The sequence below is a fragment of the Onychostoma macrolepis genome, chromosome 04, assembly GCF_012432095.1.
Source record: "Onychostoma macrolepis isolate SWU-2019 chromosome 04, ASM1243209v1, whole genome shotgun sequence".
Classification (NCBI taxonomy): Eukaryota; Metazoa; Chordata; class Actinopteri; order Cypriniformes; family Cyprinidae; genus Onychostoma; species Onychostoma macrolepis.
The window spans coordinates 17,007,028-17,025,988 of record NC_081158.1 but is presented as its reverse complement, the minus strand read 5'-3'; the positions used below and the strand labels follow the sequence as shown (position 1 = coordinate 17,025,988).

General features: G+C 36.4%; 3 protein-coding genes across 7 annotated transcripts in view; 2 read left to right on the top strand and 1 right to left on the bottom strand.

Moving 5' to 3' along the window:
• Positions 1–361: 361 nt before the first annotated feature.
• srr (serine racemase) lies at positions 362–5,121 on the bottom strand. Its single transcript, XM_058774188.1, is given in 8 exon segments — positions 362–609; positions 695–784; positions 3,202–3,350; positions 3,886–4,016; positions 4,095–4,276; positions 4,361–4,438; positions 4,441–4,576; positions 5,014–5,121. Coding segments are annotated over 7 exon segments (969 nt in total). The 5' UTR covers positions 4,538–4,576; positions 5,014–5,121; the 3' UTR covers positions 362–367.
• A 563-nt stretch (positions 5,122–5,684) lies between these two features.
• trmu (tRNA 5-methylaminomethyl-2-thiouridylate methyltransferase) lies at positions 5,685–12,027 on the top strand. Its single transcript, XM_058774187.1, has 11 exons — positions 5,685–5,861; positions 6,398–6,563; positions 6,657–6,763; positions 7,300–7,422; positions 7,794–7,966; positions 8,150–8,203; positions 8,767–8,833; positions 8,928–9,028; positions 9,125–9,269; positions 9,980–10,062; positions 10,552–12,027. The coding sequence occupies exons 1-11, from the start codon at positions 5,780–5,782 to the stop codon at positions 10,699–10,701; spliced, it is 1,251 nt and encodes a 416-aa protein (XP_058630170.1). The 5' UTR covers positions 5,685–5,779; the 3' UTR covers positions 10,702–12,027.
• A 1,371-nt stretch (positions 12,028–13,398) lies between these two features.
• The window catches only part of celsr1a (cadherin EGF LAG seven-pass G-type receptor 1a), a 97,374-nt gene continuing 91,811 nt past the window's right edge, over positions 13,399–18,961 (top strand). For all 5 annotated transcript variants that reach the window (XM_058773764.1, XM_058773765.1, XM_058773763.1 and 2 more), the window contains exon 1: positions 13,399–17,069. In XM_058773764.1, the coding sequence (XP_058629747.1) occupies positions 13,541–17,069 (3,529 nt within the window). In that variant the 5' untranslated portion in view covers positions 13,399–13,540. The remainder of the gene's footprint in view (positions 17,070–18,961) is intronic.

Here is an 18,961-nt window from a genome sequence, read left to right as displayed (position 1 = left end):
TAACAAACAACACAATCTGTATATTAGTTTTCTGTTGATTGGCACATATAAATTCACAGTATTTTCATATATCATTTTTAGTGTTTTGCACTTAAAAGATGAATGCAATGCAGAGATTTTGACTAAATAGATATAAACCCATAGACAACATGGCAAAATTTAGTTATCGCAAACATGAATCTGCTATCATCTACGCAGTCTCATTTTCTTTTTTTCTTTTTTCTGTGGAACACAAAATAACTTTTGTATAAGTTTATGCTGCTCTTTTCCATTCAATGACTTTATGGAACTTCACAGCCCATATATGCTAAACTGTATAGAAAGATTATTTATTGCTGTTATTATCGAAATAAACGAAGCCTTTACCTTAGTCATGAAAGTTGCTAAGCTCATCTTTGCCAATGTTTCCTCCGCTGAGGATGACCACCACGTTCTTGCCATTGATATCTGGTATTTTGTCATTCGTGACGGCAGCGAACGCCGCAGTGCCTGAAGGTTCAACCACGAGTCCAGCCTTATAAAGTGTGGAAACTGCAGATTTGATCTCCTCATCAGTCACAAGCACAATGTTCTCCACATATTTCTGACACAGCTCATATGGCAAAGAACCTGAGGGTGAAACCCAATATACATGTTTCAAAAAGCCCACATAACGAACACTTCCATTAAGTTTTATTCAAAGTAGAATTCTTACCTGCAAATGGTGGCGCTAGCCCTGAAGCAATGCTTTTGGCATCCATACCAACAGGCTTCTTCTCAATAAAGCTCTTGTACATTGTACATGCTGTTGAAAATCAAGAAGGTTTATTTAAATTAATGTGCATTCGTCAGAAAAAAAAAAGTGTCATTCACTTACTAGTAATTTAATTAATGGGATACTTAATAGGATTTTTAAATGTTTACTTTCTGTCAGAAAATCAAGTCTCATTCTTCATCATTAATGAGTTGGTCCACATTGATTACCTAGACTTTTCATAGATGGACAAAAAATTATGAGAGAATATTAAAAATATCTTCATTTGTGTTTTTATGATGAATTAAAGTCTTATGGGTTTGGAACATGAGGCCGAGTTAAAATATGCTTTCACAGTCCATATAATTTTTTCTAAAATGATTTGTCTGCACTTTCTGTTCAACCCTGTCATGCTGTGAAATTTAATCTTACGAATTATGATTTGATCTGACATAATTAAGGGAGTGACACCTTACAAAATAATCGCATGGTTCAAACAAGTAAATTTTTGCTACCATCTTTTTTGGTGCAGTTATATCAGCTTTGTCAAACTCATTATCTTCCATTATGTATTTTGTTCCTGGCAAAAATCGCAAGACAGTGAAGTGTGATGAAAGTTTAATTATGCTCTTCTTAATTCCCTTAATATGCTTGCTTGAAGGTTCGGTGTTAACTTTTGCGGTAACACTTTACAAAAGAGATCCATTTATTGGTTAACTACATTAGCTTAAATGAACTAAGATTACTAAATGTTGTTAGTTTTTTCACTTATACGTTTTTAATATTAAAGTTTAATTAAGTTTAAGTTTAATCTTTTAACTAGTGTTGTCAAGCGATTAATCGCATCCAAAATACAAGTTTTTGTTTACATAATATATGTGTAGGTACTGTGTATATTTATTATGTGCATGCATGTATATATTTATGAAAAATATGTTATGTTTACATATTAAATATATTTATATATAATATAAATTATGAATATAAATATATACAAGTAAATATTTTCAAAATATATATTGTATGTGTGTGTATTTGTATATACAGTGGGGCAAAAAAGTATTTAGTCAGCCACCAATTGTGCAAGTTCTCCCACTTAAAAAGATGAGAGAGGCCTGTAATTTTCATCATAGGTATACCTCAACTATGAGAGACAAAATGAGAAAAAAAAATCCAGAAAATCACATTGTAGGATTTTTAAAGAATTAATTGGTAAATTCCTCAGTAAAATAAGTATTTGGTCACCTACAAACAAGCAAGATTTCTGGCTCTCACAGACCTGTAACTTCTTCTTTAAGAGGCTCCTCTGTCCTCCATTCGTTACCTGTATTAATGGCATCTGTTTGAACTCGTTATCAGTATAAAAGACACCTGTCCACAACCTCAAACAGTCCAAGCATTTGGATGATCCAGAAAAGCATTGGGAGAATGTCATATGGTCAGATGAAACCAAAATAGAGCTTTTTGGTAAAAACTCAACTTGTCGTGTTTGGAGGAGAAAGAATGCTGAGTTGCATCCAAAGAACACCATACCTACTGTGAAGCATGGGGGTGGAAACATCATGCTTTGGGGCTGTTTTTCTGCAAAGGGACCAGAACAACTGATCCGTGTAAACGAAAGAATGAATGGGGCCATGTATCGTGAGATTTTGAGTGAAAACCTCCTTCCAATGCAAGGGCATTGAAGATGAAACGTGGCTGGGTCTTTCAGCATGACAATGATCCCAAACACACCGCCCGGGCAACGAAGGAGTGGCTTCGTAAGAAGCATTTCAAGGTCCTGGAGTGGCCTAGCCAGTCTCCAGATCTCAACCCCATCGAAAATCTTTGGAGGGAGTTGAAAGTCCGTGTTGCCCAGCGACAGCCCCAAAACATTACTGCTCTAGAGGAGATCTGCATGGAGGAATGGGCCAAAATACCAGCAACAGTGTGTGAAAACCTTGTGAAGACTTACAGAAAACGTTTGACCTCTGTCATTGCCAACAAAGGGTATATAACAAAGTATTGAGATGAAATTTTGTTATTGACCAAATACTTATTTTCCACCATAATTTGCAAATAAATTCTTTAAAAATCCTACAATGTGATTTTCTGGATTTTTTTTTCTCATTTTGTCTCTCATAGTTGAGGTATACCTATGATGAAAATTACAGGCCTCTCTCATCTTTTTAAGTGGGAGAACTTGCACAATTGGTGGCTGACTAAATACTTTTTTGCCCCACTGTACATAATAAATATACACAGTACACACACTCACACACATATATTATGTAAACAAAAACATTTATTTTGGATGCGATTAATTGCTTGACAGCACTACTTTTAACTAACATGAATAAACGATGAACAACTGCATTTTTATGAACTAATATTGACAAAGATTAATGAATGTTGTAAGAAATGTATTGCTCATTGATAGCTAATGTAACAAATGAGACCTTACTCTAAAAAATAATTTGAATATTCACCTCCTTCTGGTTCCACTCCATAGATCTTTGTGTTCTCACAACCAGACAGTTTGATGGCAGCTGCCACACCAGCAAGTAACCCTCCTCCACCACAGCAAACAACCACAACATCTGGATAGGGTACAACTTCCAGGATCTCAAAACCTAAGCTACAATTACAAAAGACACTGGTATGAGTGAACCAATTATAATACATTATCAATGCATATGTTGATGCAGTTTACCATGCACTCTAAAAAAGATACTACTATGTACCTTTACGGTACTAATATACATGCTACAGGTTAAATACGGTGCAAAGGTGTACCTTTTGTGTTGATAAGTCCATTTTAAAGGAACATTTCACCCAAAATGAAAATTGTATTGTCATTTACCGACCTTAATGTTATTCAAAGCTGTATGTTTTGAAAGAAAACATGTATTACATTTATGATACCTTTAAGGTGCTTTTATGTTCTTTTAGGAGCTTAACAGTCACAGTCACCATTTGCTTTCATTATATGAAACATTCTTCAAAATATCTCCTGTTGTGTTCACCTAAAGAAAAACGTCATGCATGACAATGGAACTTGTGACCATAGTTGCTTTTGGGAAACACACCCCAGGATTGGAACGACATGAAGGTGAGTAAATAATGACAGGATTTCCTTGCTTTGGGTGATCTATCCCAGACATGTACTTAACCTGGCATGTCCAGCGATAAGATCCGGATCATCATAGGAATGTAGAAAAGTCATGTTGTCCTCTTGAACACTTCGGTTAACAACATCCATGAGACGAGGAGTTGGCGCTCTTTCAACCTCAACTCCCAAACTCTACAAATGGTTGACACATTTTGTTAAAACATTCAATTATGACAAAAGTGTAACTGTATCAGCATGAGAGTGTCATACTTGTATCAGAACTGATCTGGAGATGGGGGTGGTTTCTGGCATCACCACTTTGCCTTTGGATCCATAATGCTTACATGCATATGCAAAAGACTTTCCATAATTCCCAGCAGACATGGTCACAAAATGGCCCCCTTTGAGTCTCCGGGCAAACTGGTTTGCAACACCTCTTATCTTAAATGAACCTGGTGGTAGAGGAAAGAAAACAAATCATGATATGCATTGCTATTATAACCTAAGCAAAGAGAAGTAAAACATCTCAAACTGACCGGTCCTCTGCATGTTTTCCAGTTTGATGTGAATGTTGCAGGGGTCGTTGAGTGGCAGTGTGGTCTGGGACCATGGAGCATCGGTGTGTTGATCACATCCAGAGGACTGCATCTGACAGTCTCACATGCCTCGCTGAGCATCTCGATAGTAATGCTGTCTGCTGAGACATCTCCCATCGTTCTTGCTCGATCAGTGCAACTTTGTTAGATGTATAGCTAAAAAAATAAATAAAAATAAAAAATAGATACACATAAATTTAAAATGATAAATATAAGTAGTTATGATTAAATATATAATTTTATCATTAAGTAATTTATTATTATTTAAAAATAATTATTGTGTCTTGTTATTTCCATTAACAAATGTGTTAACTGAACTAGTTTTTATTACTAATGCATTGAACACAGGAGAGCTTTAGATTGTTCTACCATATGTTCTTGTATGAGGTGGCAAAAGGAAGAAAAAATAAACAAATCCTACTATATAACATTAATATAGGTTTTCAGAAACAAATGGTGCCAAATAATAGTTTATTTTGGTATATCCCAACCATATAACTTCTACATAACAGCCTGAAAGTTTTCAGTTGAATTGCATTTAGTTGCACTATACTGCTGATTTGATAAACAATATTTCTGTATGCTATAATTACCGTAAAACCGAGAGCTATCCAAAAATATAATGTGGGATTTTAGAAAGCTGCTTTTCCAGTAAACAACTTCATTTGCGGTTGTCACGACCAAGCAACGGTAAAAGACCCATTAATGAATATGAAACAATCATTGGGTGGCACATTACCAGTCAATAATCATTATGAGGCATAAACTGGTTATTACTGCAGGGGGAGCTCGATGGCTCAGGAAATAAAAAAATACATAAATAAAAAATCCTCCATTTAATCCAGCACGATATAAATAAATACTTTATAATGTACTATATATCATGCTGATAGATATGTGTGGTACTTGTAATTTAATAGTTGTGTATTTGTACGTTTAAGTAATAATTGAAATCGAATAGTTCGGCAGCTTGCATACATAAAGAAATGTGTTACGCGATCTCACTATATTTGTTAACGATGTTAGATTTATTAAAGTGTATATTAACTTTTATACAAACGTTTCAATGTTTCATTTAAATTTAATATATTTTGCAATTCTGATTACCATTCTACTGCTTATTATATTTCCGTGGACTTGAAACGCCACACTTCTTGCAGTGTTACTGTTTAAGGAGTTCGACCAAGAGCAATACCCGGAACCATGCTTTTATTAGTGCTGATCTTTTGTTTCCGATCGGTCAATATTTTGAAAAGTACTTTAATTATGGCGAGCTTCATAGCAGAGGCGTGACATGTCTCTTTATTTTTCTTTACTGTTCTGGTTAAATGTATTTGAGCGCATATTGAAATAGATGTCATGGGTGTAGTTAGACATGTTGTGTGTGCTATGTCTGGAGGGGTTGACAGTTCTGTCAGTGCACTGTTACTCAAAAGAATGGGTAAGATATCAGTGTACTTAAAATTCATTACACATTTTTCCTAAATTAATTTACTGAATTAACAGTCCCATTCACTGGGCACGTTATGAGCATCAAAACATTTCGTAAGTGGCTAAAGTTAGCAACATAAACTCTGGATGTATAAAATAGCATGCTATAATTCGATATTATTATAATGTAATATACAAATTGTTTATTAAATACTATAATGTGCTTTGTTATACTCTATTCTAGATTGTATTGTAACAACAATAAAGTATTTGGAAACATAAATCACACTGACCTATGTATGAATGTCAAGTCAGCTTTTATGTTTTAATTTGAGTTTGATACACAATATTGTAGAAAGCAGCATTTTAACAAAACATGAAAGAAACACATTCCAAAAATCAGTTTGTTATGTTTAAAAATGATAAAACGATGCATATAAAGTTCAATTAGCCGAGTAAGTTGCAGACAAGAAGACACTTTCTGGTGTTTCAAACTAGCATCATTTGTTTGAAGATATGATTTGATATGCGTTTCTCTGCTGTCAGGTTATCATGTGACGGGTGTGTTCATGAAGAACTGGGACTCTCAGGATGAGAAAGGGGTCTGTTCATCAGAGAGAGACTGTGAAGATGCTTATAAAGTGTGTAAGATGCTGGATATGCCTTTCCACCAGGTCTCATATGTTAAAGAATACTGGCATGAAGTATTTAGGTAAATATTGCAGTAGTTAATATTTGAAATCATTGAATTCAAAAGGTTGTACACAGTTCGCTCATTTTCTTTCTGTCTTTCTTTCGCACGCAGTAATCTTCTTAGGGAATATGAGAAGGGCAGAACACCAAATCCAGACATAATGTGTAACAAACACATCAAATTTAAGCACTTCTATCAGTATGCAGTTAATACTTTAGGTAAGTTAAGTGGGATTGATGAACTTGTAGTGTTTTCCAGGAGAAGAGATTTTAAAGATTTTAAACAAAGAATAAGTGAAAGGAGGTGTATAAATTTGCCTATTTGTTGTAGTGTTCATTTTGAGTCCACAACTTAAAATGAAGAAAATGTTATTTGTCCACTTTGGAAGGTTAAAACGAAATATTGAATGAGCTGTGATTTTATAACTCTGTTTAAATGAATACAGTTTAAAGCTCTTATTTGAGTGCTTTTATTATTGTGTACATTTTTAATGCAACTAGATGACGGTTTTACTTCGGAATCTCTCTTAAGGGCTTATTTAAGATACGAGCAGAAGTAGAGTAAAGATCAATTTAGAAACAAACCACAGATACAACTGACATTAACACAAATTAAAGAAACATACTTTTAAGTCTCTTACATCTTGTAAGAACAAAAAAACGGTCAATAAATGTAAAAAAAAAACAAACAAAAAAAAACATTTGTATGTGGTGTCTTGCATATTTAGCATCATCACAGTCTTATTTGAAAACAGGTGCTGATGCCATGGCAACAGGACACTATGCCCGGACATCCCAGGAGGACGAGGAGGTTTTTCAGCAGAAGCATGTTCCACCTCCCAGAACCCTCTTCAGAGATCGGTTTGAAATTAGAAAGCGTACGTATAACATCTGTTCATGCGATGTAGAGGACAGGAAAATAAATTGTGTTTACAGGAGCATTATATATATATATATATATATATATATATATATATATAAATACATTTTAATTTAATTACAATTATAAACAAATACCACTATGATGTATACTTTAAATTCTATACTTGTGTAGAATGGGAAAATAATATAAAAAATGTTTTCATGCAAAATATGTTTCATTCATTGTTTGGATTTTTGGGTTGAAATATGGACATGGACCTTTCTTGACAGTTTTTGTGAGATTTAAGAGATTTAAAATGATGTTCCTTCACTGTCAGCTGTATCTGGGATTTGTTTGTATATTGACTCTTCTTCTGAATATCATTAGCTGTGCGGCTCTATCAGGGTGCTGATCGCTTGAAGGACCAGACGTTCTTTCTCAGTCAGATTTCCCAGGATGCTCTGCGACACACAATATTTCCCCTAGCTGGGCTAACCAAAGACTTTGTGAAGAAAATAGCTGCTGAGGCTGGCTTCCAGCATGTTGTAAAGAAGAAAGAGGTAGGCCTACACGCTTTTTAAGTCTTTCATACAATATCTTTGGCACAAGAAATGTGACACTCAGTAGTGCTCAGTATTTTAAATGTAATATATTCCACTGATTAATTGATACAAAAGTGTCTGCTCAGTGACTAAATATAATGTAAATGCAATTAATTCTTTTTTTCGTCTTTTCTCTGAAAGAGCATGGGGATCTGTTTCATTGGAGAGAGAGATTTTGAGAACTTTATCCTTGAGGTATGTTAGATGCAGGGTACAAACTGGTGTCCTGTTCTTTTTTTAAAACAATAAAACACAAATGTCACCTTCTTTCTTTTGAAAACTGAAAGCTTTTTTATATGTTAGATAACATGTTGTTATAATAATACGTTTTTCAAGTGTTGCACAAATTGAATTGTTGACTGAATTTATCAGGTTCAACAATATTTATCAAAACCTCAACCCTGTTACCAAGGATATTGTAAGAAATAAAATGATCAAAAACTCTTATAAATATTAGATCATCAATAACAAATCCATCCTTACCTATAGGTTAAATTTGCAACCCTGTTACCTATTCTGATATTTTATTTATATATTTTTAAAATATAAAACTCGGATATATAAACTGTATTCAAACATATTCCACATTTTGGTAACAGGGTTGTGCAGAAATGGCCAAACATCATACAATCAACATTTTTTTTGCAAGTTAAAAACCTGATTTTCAGACTCTAATTTTTACTGTGTTGCCATTATTCAATATATACTGCAGTCTCTTAATTTAGTACTATTTCAAGTCTTTGTCAAATTCATTACAGTACATAGAGCCCAAACCGGGAAACTTTGTATCCATTGACGATGGGAAGATCATGGGGCAGCATCAAGGTGGATATTAATTTAATAACTGTTCATATTCTCTTCCATAGTGTCTGTGATACTGTATGACTAATACACACATTATTACTGCACTTCGCCACAGGCTGGTTCACATTAACACTGGGTCAGAGGGCTAGAATAGGAGGACAGGTTGATCCTTGGTTTGTAGTTGATAAAGATACCACGACTGGAGATGTATTTGTGGTGAGTTACTTGTATTTTTGTACATTCATTTTGCTCAAAAAGGCAACAAATGACTTTTCAGGGTGATTGATTAGTAAAATATGGCATCTCTTGCAGGGTCCAACAACTAACCACCCAGCACTGTTCCGAGACACATTACAGACAGACCGCTTCCACTGGATACCCGAAGACCCGCCTGTTGAACTTGTCCGAACTCAGATGATGGAATGTCACTTCCGTTTCAATAACCGGATGTCTTTGAGTGAGTTGCTTTCCAATTGTTTTCAGTTTAGCTTAAAATTGTTAGAAAACAGGTCAGTTGAAAAAGCTACATAAACAACCAGCAGCCAGTATTTTCTGTTTAGTCTACAGTAGTGTTATTTTAGAATTATTTATATATTATTATAAGATTTTATGACAAATTTGAATTTGCATTTATTTTGATTTTAATTTTAGTTGAAGTTTTAGTATTTTTTAGTGCTGTAAAACGATTAATCGCATCCAAAATAAACGTTTTTGTTTACATAATATATGTGTGTGTGTACTGTGTATATTTATTATGTATATACAAATACACACACACATACAGTATATATTTTGAAAATATATACACAGTACACACACATATTATGTAAACAAAAACGTTTATTTTGGATGCGATTAATTGTTATTAATCGTTTGACAGCAGTAGTGTTTTTATTATGTGCTTTTGTCATTCTTATTCGTTTGCATTTAGCTTTATTTTTATTTCAGTTTTAGTCATTTTAGTACTTCAACTTATTTGAGTTGCATTTAGTTGTCAAAATGTTCAATTTTGAAGTGTGAAATTTATTTTCTAATATTTAAAGCACCATTTTTTTGAATAGTTTTATTTAATAATAGCTCAATAGTTTTTATTTCCAGTTTTAGTTAATAATAACAAGAAATGTTCTTTTGTAAACAGTCCTAATATCAACATCTTGTTTCTTTTAGCTCCGTGCACTGTAACCTTGAATCTAGATGGGTCAGTGTGGGTAATGTTGAAAGAGCCAATAAGAGCATTGACACCTGGGCAGGTAATCCAGAAATATCTACACTGCTGCAGAATGTATCTCGAATGTTTAACTAAATTCCTGATGTTCATTATAAATCATTTACTTGTGGTTTTACTTTTACACTAGACTTTGTGGGAAAAACGGGACTTCAGAAACATTTTACTTGATGTATTCAACTCCTGTCTTCCGTCACTATAACATATTCTCTATAAATAATGGACTGTAGTCCTTTTTTTGTTTGTTTTACAAAAAAAATAAGCTTTCTGTGCAACAAATGCGATGACATCTTAAGTGAATATTATAAAACAAAAAAGTTCAGATGCACATTTTGAGCAGTGTTCAAGCTTGCTAGGTTGATGGGCAACTGTAAACAGCCTATAGTTAGATTAATGAACTATATGACCTTCTGCGACTTCTTGCTTTATACACATAGAAAACTATAGAACATGGAACAGGACAAGGCATTTTGGTTTTTCATTCAAACCTGACTCCACTGTGTTTGCCTTGCAGTTTGCTGTCCTATATAAGGGAGATGAGTGTTTGGGCAGTGGGAAGATCATTCGTCTGGGACCCACAAAATTCACTCTTCAGAAAGGTCAAAACTGCATGAGCTGCCCACCTAAAGACACAAACCAACAACATCCAGAGCCTGTCAGCTGAGACACATGCAGCACAAACCAGCACAACTCTTGTGTTTTATGTAAGGGACAAGAACTTAGGAGACTCTTAGTATTCACAGACATTTAGGATGGGGGATTCCTTAATGTGAGTTGTATGTTTTCTGGGTTTTTTTCTTAATTCAGTTGTCCTTGGGAATTGTAATTTATTTGTAAAATATATGCATAGTGATTATTGTATTGCTCTTTCTTAAGATTTTATAAATGTAAGTGGTTATAGTGCCTTTATGGTGCATCACATCCTGACCTATGCAATATTTCAGACAAATATTAAGCTACAGGTTCACAGGTTGTTCTTCTTGAGTACTGTTAATGAGTTCCTTTCTGTGCCAATAGAGGGCGTGAGCGAATCACTTACTGCGTGTCTACTAGTGCCTTTGGACATCTTCATCAGTTTCAATTAATGACAGCCATGCTGTACACATAACACGGAATTAACGTATTTAACCTATATATAGTTTAAAAAAATGCAATATAACATGCGTTAAAACATTGGGGTTTGGAGAATAAATGACTGTCCTCTGATGTGACCCTGGGCCACAAAACCAGTCATAAGGGTACATTTTTTGAAATTGAGATTTATAGATTGTCTGAAAGCTGAATAAATGACATTATGTGGCCGAGATACAACTATTTGAATATCTGGAATCTGAGGGTGCAAAAAATCAAAATATTGAGAAAATCACCTTTAAAGTTGTCCAAATTAAGTTCTTAGCAATGCATATTACTAATCAAAAATTAAGTTTTTATGTGTTTACAGTAGAAAATTTACAAAATATCTTCATGGAACACATTCTTTACTTAATATAATGATTTTTGGCATAAAAGAAAAATCAGTAATTTTGACCCATACAATGTATTTTGGGCTATTGCTACAAATATACCCCAGCGACTTAAGACTGGTTTTGTGGTCCAGGGTCACATATTATAAAGATTTTTAAAAGGAAATTTAAGCCCAATATACATAATACCAAATGTTTTGGGGTTTGGCATTAATTCATCTTCTGTGTTTTTAATGTACATGGCATCACAATTCAACAATCTGTATAAGAGAAACTTACAAGTTTAAAAATACAGTTTCCAAAAGGGGGTTTTGTAAGCGATGCCAGAGAAGAAGCATTTTTGGTTGCTCAAAGAACCTTTCAGCGAACAGTCTTTAAAATAACCATTATTTCTTTTGTGTGAAAAACATTTTAATCATCGTAATAACCTTTTTTTTCCACTATAAAGAACCTTTTGAGCAATGGAAAAGTTCTATGAGTGTTTAAGGTTCCACCTATGCCAATAAAGAAACTTTATTTTTAAGAGTATAGTTGTATTGCTTTATGAATTGAATTAGTATTTTATATATATATATATATATATAAACTTCAGTAACACTTTATTTTAGGGACTCTTAACTACTTGCTTATTAGCATGCATATTAGTAGAATAATAGCCATTTATTAGTAGTAATTAAGCACATATTAATGCCTTATTCTACATGACCTTATTCTACATCCCTAATCCTAGCCAATACCTAAACTTAACAACTATATTACTAACTATTAATAAGCAGCAAATTAGGTATTTATTGAAGGAAAAGTCGTAGTTAATAGTGAATAAGTGTTCCCTATTCTAAAGTGTTACCAAAACTTCATTAAAAAAAATGTTTTCAAAGCAGAGCATGATTTTCTTTCACAAGAAATCCATTGCTTATTGTCTTATTAGGAACATAGGTAGTCAGTGCATGTTTTTATCTGTTGAGGAGACACTAAAATTAAAGGTAAAATAAGTTTATTTACCATATAAAACATGTTTATTCTCGCTTACAATCACGTAGCTATAAGGATATGAAAATAAATTTTAAAATAACTCAAAACTCAAGCTTGTTATTTTTTATTTCCAAAGATAACTAAAAACATCCGTGTAATGATTATTTTGCACCAAACCAAATTTTAATGCTTAAAAACATTTTGCAAGGTCTCAAGGGGTTAAAACGGAAAGTTTCAAAATATTTCTGTAATTTTCACTGACTAGCCTATGCCATGTTTTTCCCCCGTAAATTATGGCTAGCATGGTATTTTTGTAATGGTTTGTATAGAGAATAAATAATCATTTATTCATGTTGGCTACAATTTAGTTTTACTATACCTATAGCGAATAACAGATAGGGAATCCAGTATTGATAACTCTTTATTACTTTACAGCCGCTCGTAAACTGAACGATTTAAACACGTGTTGCGCTTTCATGTTAATTTAGGAGACTAAAAAGCAAAAAGCTTTATCCATATAGCCTAAAAAACTAGAACGCACCTATTTTAATATATGAAACAGCATATATTTATAATGGAAGCATTTACGTCCAGAAATATGCGGAGAGTTGCGCTAAACTCTTTCATCTCGTACCTTCATTTTTATTTATTTTTTTTCTTGATTGACGCGCCGCGTCGCTCACGTAAGGGTGTAAAAGTCGCCAAAAGAACCAAAGAATAAATGCAGAGGTGAATAACAATAGTTGAATTTCCATGAGAGTTATTCTTTAGTCTCGAGAGAAGGTGCGTGCAGGTTTATGTTAATGACTCTGTGTGTGTGTGTGTGTGTGTGTGTGTGAGAAAGAGAGAGAGAGTGTGTGTGTGCTGGGGGAGAGACGCGCACGCACGGAGCCATTTTGTCCTCATTTAAAACTTAACGTGGGTAATGTCACTTGGTTCCATGGATACCAGCCTGATTAACTGCGTTTTCTCCTGCTAAAAAGCTACAATGAAGGATAAAAGAAGGTCGACGTGCCGGCAGAAGGAGAGTTGACGTGTTTTTCTGCATGTTTTGTAGAGTTTTACGCCATGGATCTTGTAATGTGTTGGTTATTATGGGTTCACCTTCTCCTCTGCGCTCCTCTCATGGGATGTTTCGACTTGCACCTCTCGGAGACTTTACGTTCTGGAGCTGTTTTGGCCAATTTGTCACTGGGACCAGGATGGACGTATAAAATAGACAGGACTTTAACTTCTGAGTACATTGGGAACTTTATTAAAGTGGACTGGAGAGATGGAGTAGTGCGTTTAAGTGGAGAGGTGGATTGTGCGCGCGCCCCTCACAGCGCGCTGTCTCTTTATTTTAAAATCCAATCATTAACAACTGAAGGACTAGTTAACGCACATTTCAATGTATTTGTACACGGACGAAATTGCGTGTTCAAATATAAAAGGAAGAGAGTGACTAAGCCTGATATTAGCGTGGATTGCATTTATAAGTTAGGAATAACTTCCTGCTTTTCTCCAGGTGATTTACTCCTTAGTTTTAAGGACTATTTGCCTGTCTTCACAAGAAACTCTGCTGTTTTTATGACTTCTTGCACCTCAGACCACCTGAATGTGTTTGTGCGTAACGGGACTTTGCATGTGAAGGACGCGTACTGTTTGGAGACGGACTTGAGACGCCTTAAAGAGACTATCCGCTGTTCGTTTCACGATTCAAACGGTGAGTCCCTTTCTATGTGCCTCAAATTGCGATTCACCTCAGTCCAAACATCATTATTACATTCTGCGCAACACTTATCAACTCAACGGAAATCGAGAATAAAGCGAGCCGTGAATTCAGCGCCTCAGTTTCAGTTACCGAACTACCAAGTTTCTGTGCCAGAGAACGAGCCCGAGGGTACGAGAGTCATCACCCTCAAAGCGACTGACAGCGACCACGGAGACGCGGGGAAGATCGAGTATGGCATGGAAGCGTTATTCGACAGCCGTTCTAACGACTTCTTTCGGATAGACCCTCAAACCGGCAGCATTGAGACTGTCCAGCCCTTAGATAGAGAAGTTAAAGACACTCACGTATTTAAAGTCACCGCGACTGATAATGGCACACCGCGACGCACTTCCACGTCGTACCTTACCGTTACAGTCAGTGACACCAACGACCACGGACCCGTTTTTGAACAGACCGAATACAAGGTAAGGATACGAGAAAATGTGGAAGTTGGTTTTGAGGTGATTACAGTCAGGGCCACAGATGGAGACGCACCATCCAATGCAAACATGATATACAAGATTGTGAATGGTGAGGGTGTCAATTCTGGGTTCGAAATTGATTCTCGGAACGGACTGGTCAAGATTCGAGTGCGTCCAGATAGAGAAACCATGGCACAGTATCAGCTGATAGTAGAGGCCAATGACCAAGGAAGGGACCCCGGGCCCCGCAGTGCTACCGCGACAGTGCACATCACAATTGAAGATGAAAACGACAACTATCCTCAGTTTAGTGAGAAAAGATACGTAGTTCAGGTGCCAGAAAATGTGGCCGTTAACACTAAAGTGGCCCAGGTAGAAGCCACTGACCGAGATGAGGGCAATAACGCTAAGGTTCATTACAGCATAATCAGCGGCAATGTAAAAGGTCAGTTCTTCATTCACACCCCAACCGGAGCCATAGATGTCATAAACCCTCTAGACTACGAAATCATCAGAGAATATAACTTGCGCATAAAGGCCCAGGATGGAGGCAGGCCTCCTCTCATTAACGGAACAGGCATTGTTGTCATCCAAGTTGTGGATGTGAACGACAATGCTCCTATGTTTGTAAGCACTCCTTTCCAAGCCACCGTATTAGAAAGCGTACCTATTGGATATTCCGTGATTCACATTCAGGCCATTGATTCTGATTCTGGAGAAAATGCTCGTTTGGATTACAGCCTCACAGACACCACTCCAGGCTTTCCCTTCACCATCAATAACAGCACTGGATGGGTAACAGTCAGTTCTGAGCTGGACAGAGAGACCACTGAATATTACACCTTTGGAGTTGAAGCCAGAGACAATGGTGTTCCAGTAATGTCGTCCTCAGCTAGCGTTAGCATCACTGTCCTAGATGTGAATGACAACATCCCTACATTCACCGAAAAGCTATACTCGCTAAAAATCAATGAAGATGCTGTTGTTGGGACCAGTGTGTTAACTGTTACAGCTCTGGACCGTGATGTAAACAGTGTGGTCACCTATCAGATCTCCAGCGGTAATACACGGAACCGTTTTGCCATTACTAGTCAAAGCGGAGGTGGACTCATCACGCTTGCACTGCCGCTAGATTACAAACAGGAACGCCAGTACGTTCTGACTGTGACTGCCTCGGATGGTACACGCTTCGACACCGCACAGGTGTTCATCAATGTAACTGATGCTAACACTCACAGACCCGTGTTCCAGAGCGCCAGCTACCATCAGACCTTCAGCGAGGATCGACCCATTGGATCAACTGTTGTAGTAATCAGTGCAACAGATGAAGATACAGGTGAGAATGCACGTATTACCTATATCATGGAGGACAATGTTCCACAGTTCAAGATTGATCAGGACACAGGTGCCATCACCACGCAGATGGAGATAGACTATGAAGATCAAGCCTCCTTCACGTTGGCCATCATTGCTCGTGACAATGGAATCCCTCAGAAGTCTGATACCACCTATGTGGAAATCATTGTCCTGGATGCCAATGATAATGCACCACAGTTTGGGAGGGACAAATATCAGGGCACCGTGTTTGAAGACGCACCTGTGTTCACCAGTGTGCTCCAGATATCTGCTTCAGACAGGGACTCGGGCTCTAATGGACGTGTGAGCTACACCTTTCAAGGTGGCGATGACGGGGAAGGAGACTTCATGATTGAGCAATACTCTGGAATTATAAGAACACAAAGGAAGCTGGACAGAGAGAACGTTCCAGTGTATAACCTGAAGGCCTATGCAGTAGATAGAGGAGTTCCTCCTCTCAAAGCTGCGGTGGAGATCCAGATTTCTGTGTTGGACATCAATGACAATGCTCCTGTTTTTGAGAAGGATGAACTGTTTATCTACATCAAAGAAAACAGTCCTGTTGATTCAGTGGTTGCCCGGATCAACGCCATGGATCCAGATGAAGGAACCAACGCTCAGATATTGTACCAGATTGTGGAAGGAAATATCCCAGAGGTCTTTGATTTGGATATATTCACTGGAGACTTAAAAGCACTCGTGGATTTGGACTACGAGAGCAAAATGGAGTATGTCATAGTCGTACAGGCCACGTCCGCTCCTTTGGTCAGCAGAGCGACCGTCCACATTTGTCTGACTGATGTCAACGACAACGATCCTGTCCTGCAGAATTTTGAGATTATCTTCAACAACTACGTCACCAACAAATCCAACAGTTTTCCATCTGGGATTATAGGAAAGGTACCTGCCTATGACCCAGATGTGTCAGATAAGCTCAAGTATAGTTTCATTGAAGGAAATGAGCTGAGTTTGCTGATTCTAAACCCAAATACCGGAGAACTCAAACTCAGCAAAGATCTGGATAACAACAGACCTCTGGAGGCCACCATGAAAGTTTCTGTCACAGGTCAGTTCACTTTTCTTTGTATCTCTTGAATCAACTGTCTTTGCTTGAAAAGTCTCTTAAGTTTGAGATTTTGCAGTGTAGGGTAAGCAGGGAAAAAAGAATAAAAAATCAAATCAGTGTATAAAAATATGATTCATTTTAATTTGTTGGTTTGATGTCAAAGATGGATCTGCTGCTCTGAAGGGCTGCATGATTTCATGCTGAGTTTGCTGCAGGCTGAACCACAATCCTGTTCTTCTGCTTGTGAGGTGTTTGTTAGAAATGTTGAAGAAGCCAAGAACGATTTGTGCGTGAGAATGAAGTCTCGGTTCACTTTTAGAGGATTATTTAACTTCTGTTCAATCTAAACCCCTGCCAGTATTCTGTTATGAAATGTTTGAGATGAGCAACATATTATATTGTTGAATTATGTGTCTCTTAGTATTGTAACGACTTTTGGAGAATTACTCCTCACTGGAAGATCACTCAGTTTATCTTTTCATTCTCTGTGATAATTTATCCCGCAAGTGACAGTTAAGGGTTTTTTTTGTTTTCTTTTAATGATATTACTTCTTAAAGTTATTTATTCTTATTATACATGGTGTGTTAGTGTGTTGTTAACTTGTTACAGTGCTTTATCATATCTCTGGCAGTGTTAGATTATACCATGCTCACATATACAGCCAGCCTCTTCAAATGGCATCAGCTTCTCATATCTCACGCTCTTCCTTCTCTGTTTCTGTCCTCCATTTCTATCTCTTTTCCTCCCACATACCGCTCTTCCTGTTAATTTGCAACTTGCAATTCAAATACATCACACAGAATACAGCTCTCTTGTCTGTACTTTGTGGCTTTACGGCCGTGTCTTTGTTGGTCTGATTGCCGGTCCTCATCTGAATGTGCATGCTCATGGTCATTGTTGGGGTTGTAATGAGCCGCATTCATGCCATGCTCTCTCATTCATGACAAAGACACATCGGTTTCCATTGCCATAGCAGTTCCCACCCTCTTTTACCCCCTCTTATTTCACACAGATCTCTTTCTTTCTGGTCTGATAAACTAATGCATTTTATTCCTTGGACATACCCACATGTCAGATGTTAGGTAACCATTAACGCTGCTTATGTGACCTCTTCACCTCCATCCCAGGGAAAAGGAAACATCCCTTAAGGGAAAACATGTGACAGAGCTCTTAGCTAGATTTTAATGTCTACACTGTGAGTGAATTTAATGCTTTTAACTGATAATGAGGTGCTTCAAATTCAGCCTTCCTCTAAAATGTAGCAAATGTTTTTTGATCATGCAATTTTTGAAGAGTTGAAAGAAGACAGCTTAGACAGAAATAATTTAGTTCAGTTAAATAATAATAAAGTTAAATACATTTAGAAATAAACTGGTTATACTTAAGGTTAGGGTTTCAACCATCAAACCTAAGTATTAAAAGCTGATCTTACTTTTAACTAATCTGACTTATCATGTTGTCCTGGCAAACAATAAAACAGGCAAAATAATACAAAATGAATGAATGAATGAAGAAATATTCGACCCAAAATATCATAGGGACTTGGGGATGGGCTCTTTTGATTTGGGGCTGAAAGCAGCCACACAGAACACCCTAGAAACCACATAGCAACATGTTAAAACCCAGTCAAAACAAATGCATAGTAGCACACTAGCAACCACCCACTGAGCCACCTACTAGAATCATGGTGGTGAGTTTTGTATGAGCAAGCACCACTCACATTGTTTTCACAAAATATACTTTAATAATTTTTTTTGTTACCTGATTTCTTCAGTTTTAAGCAATATTCCTTAGCATTTATATTCAAATGTACCATACTCCACACTTAAATGCAAAGCGATAAAATATTTTTATTCATATTTGAGACTGTGAAAAGTGAAAATGTGCCATC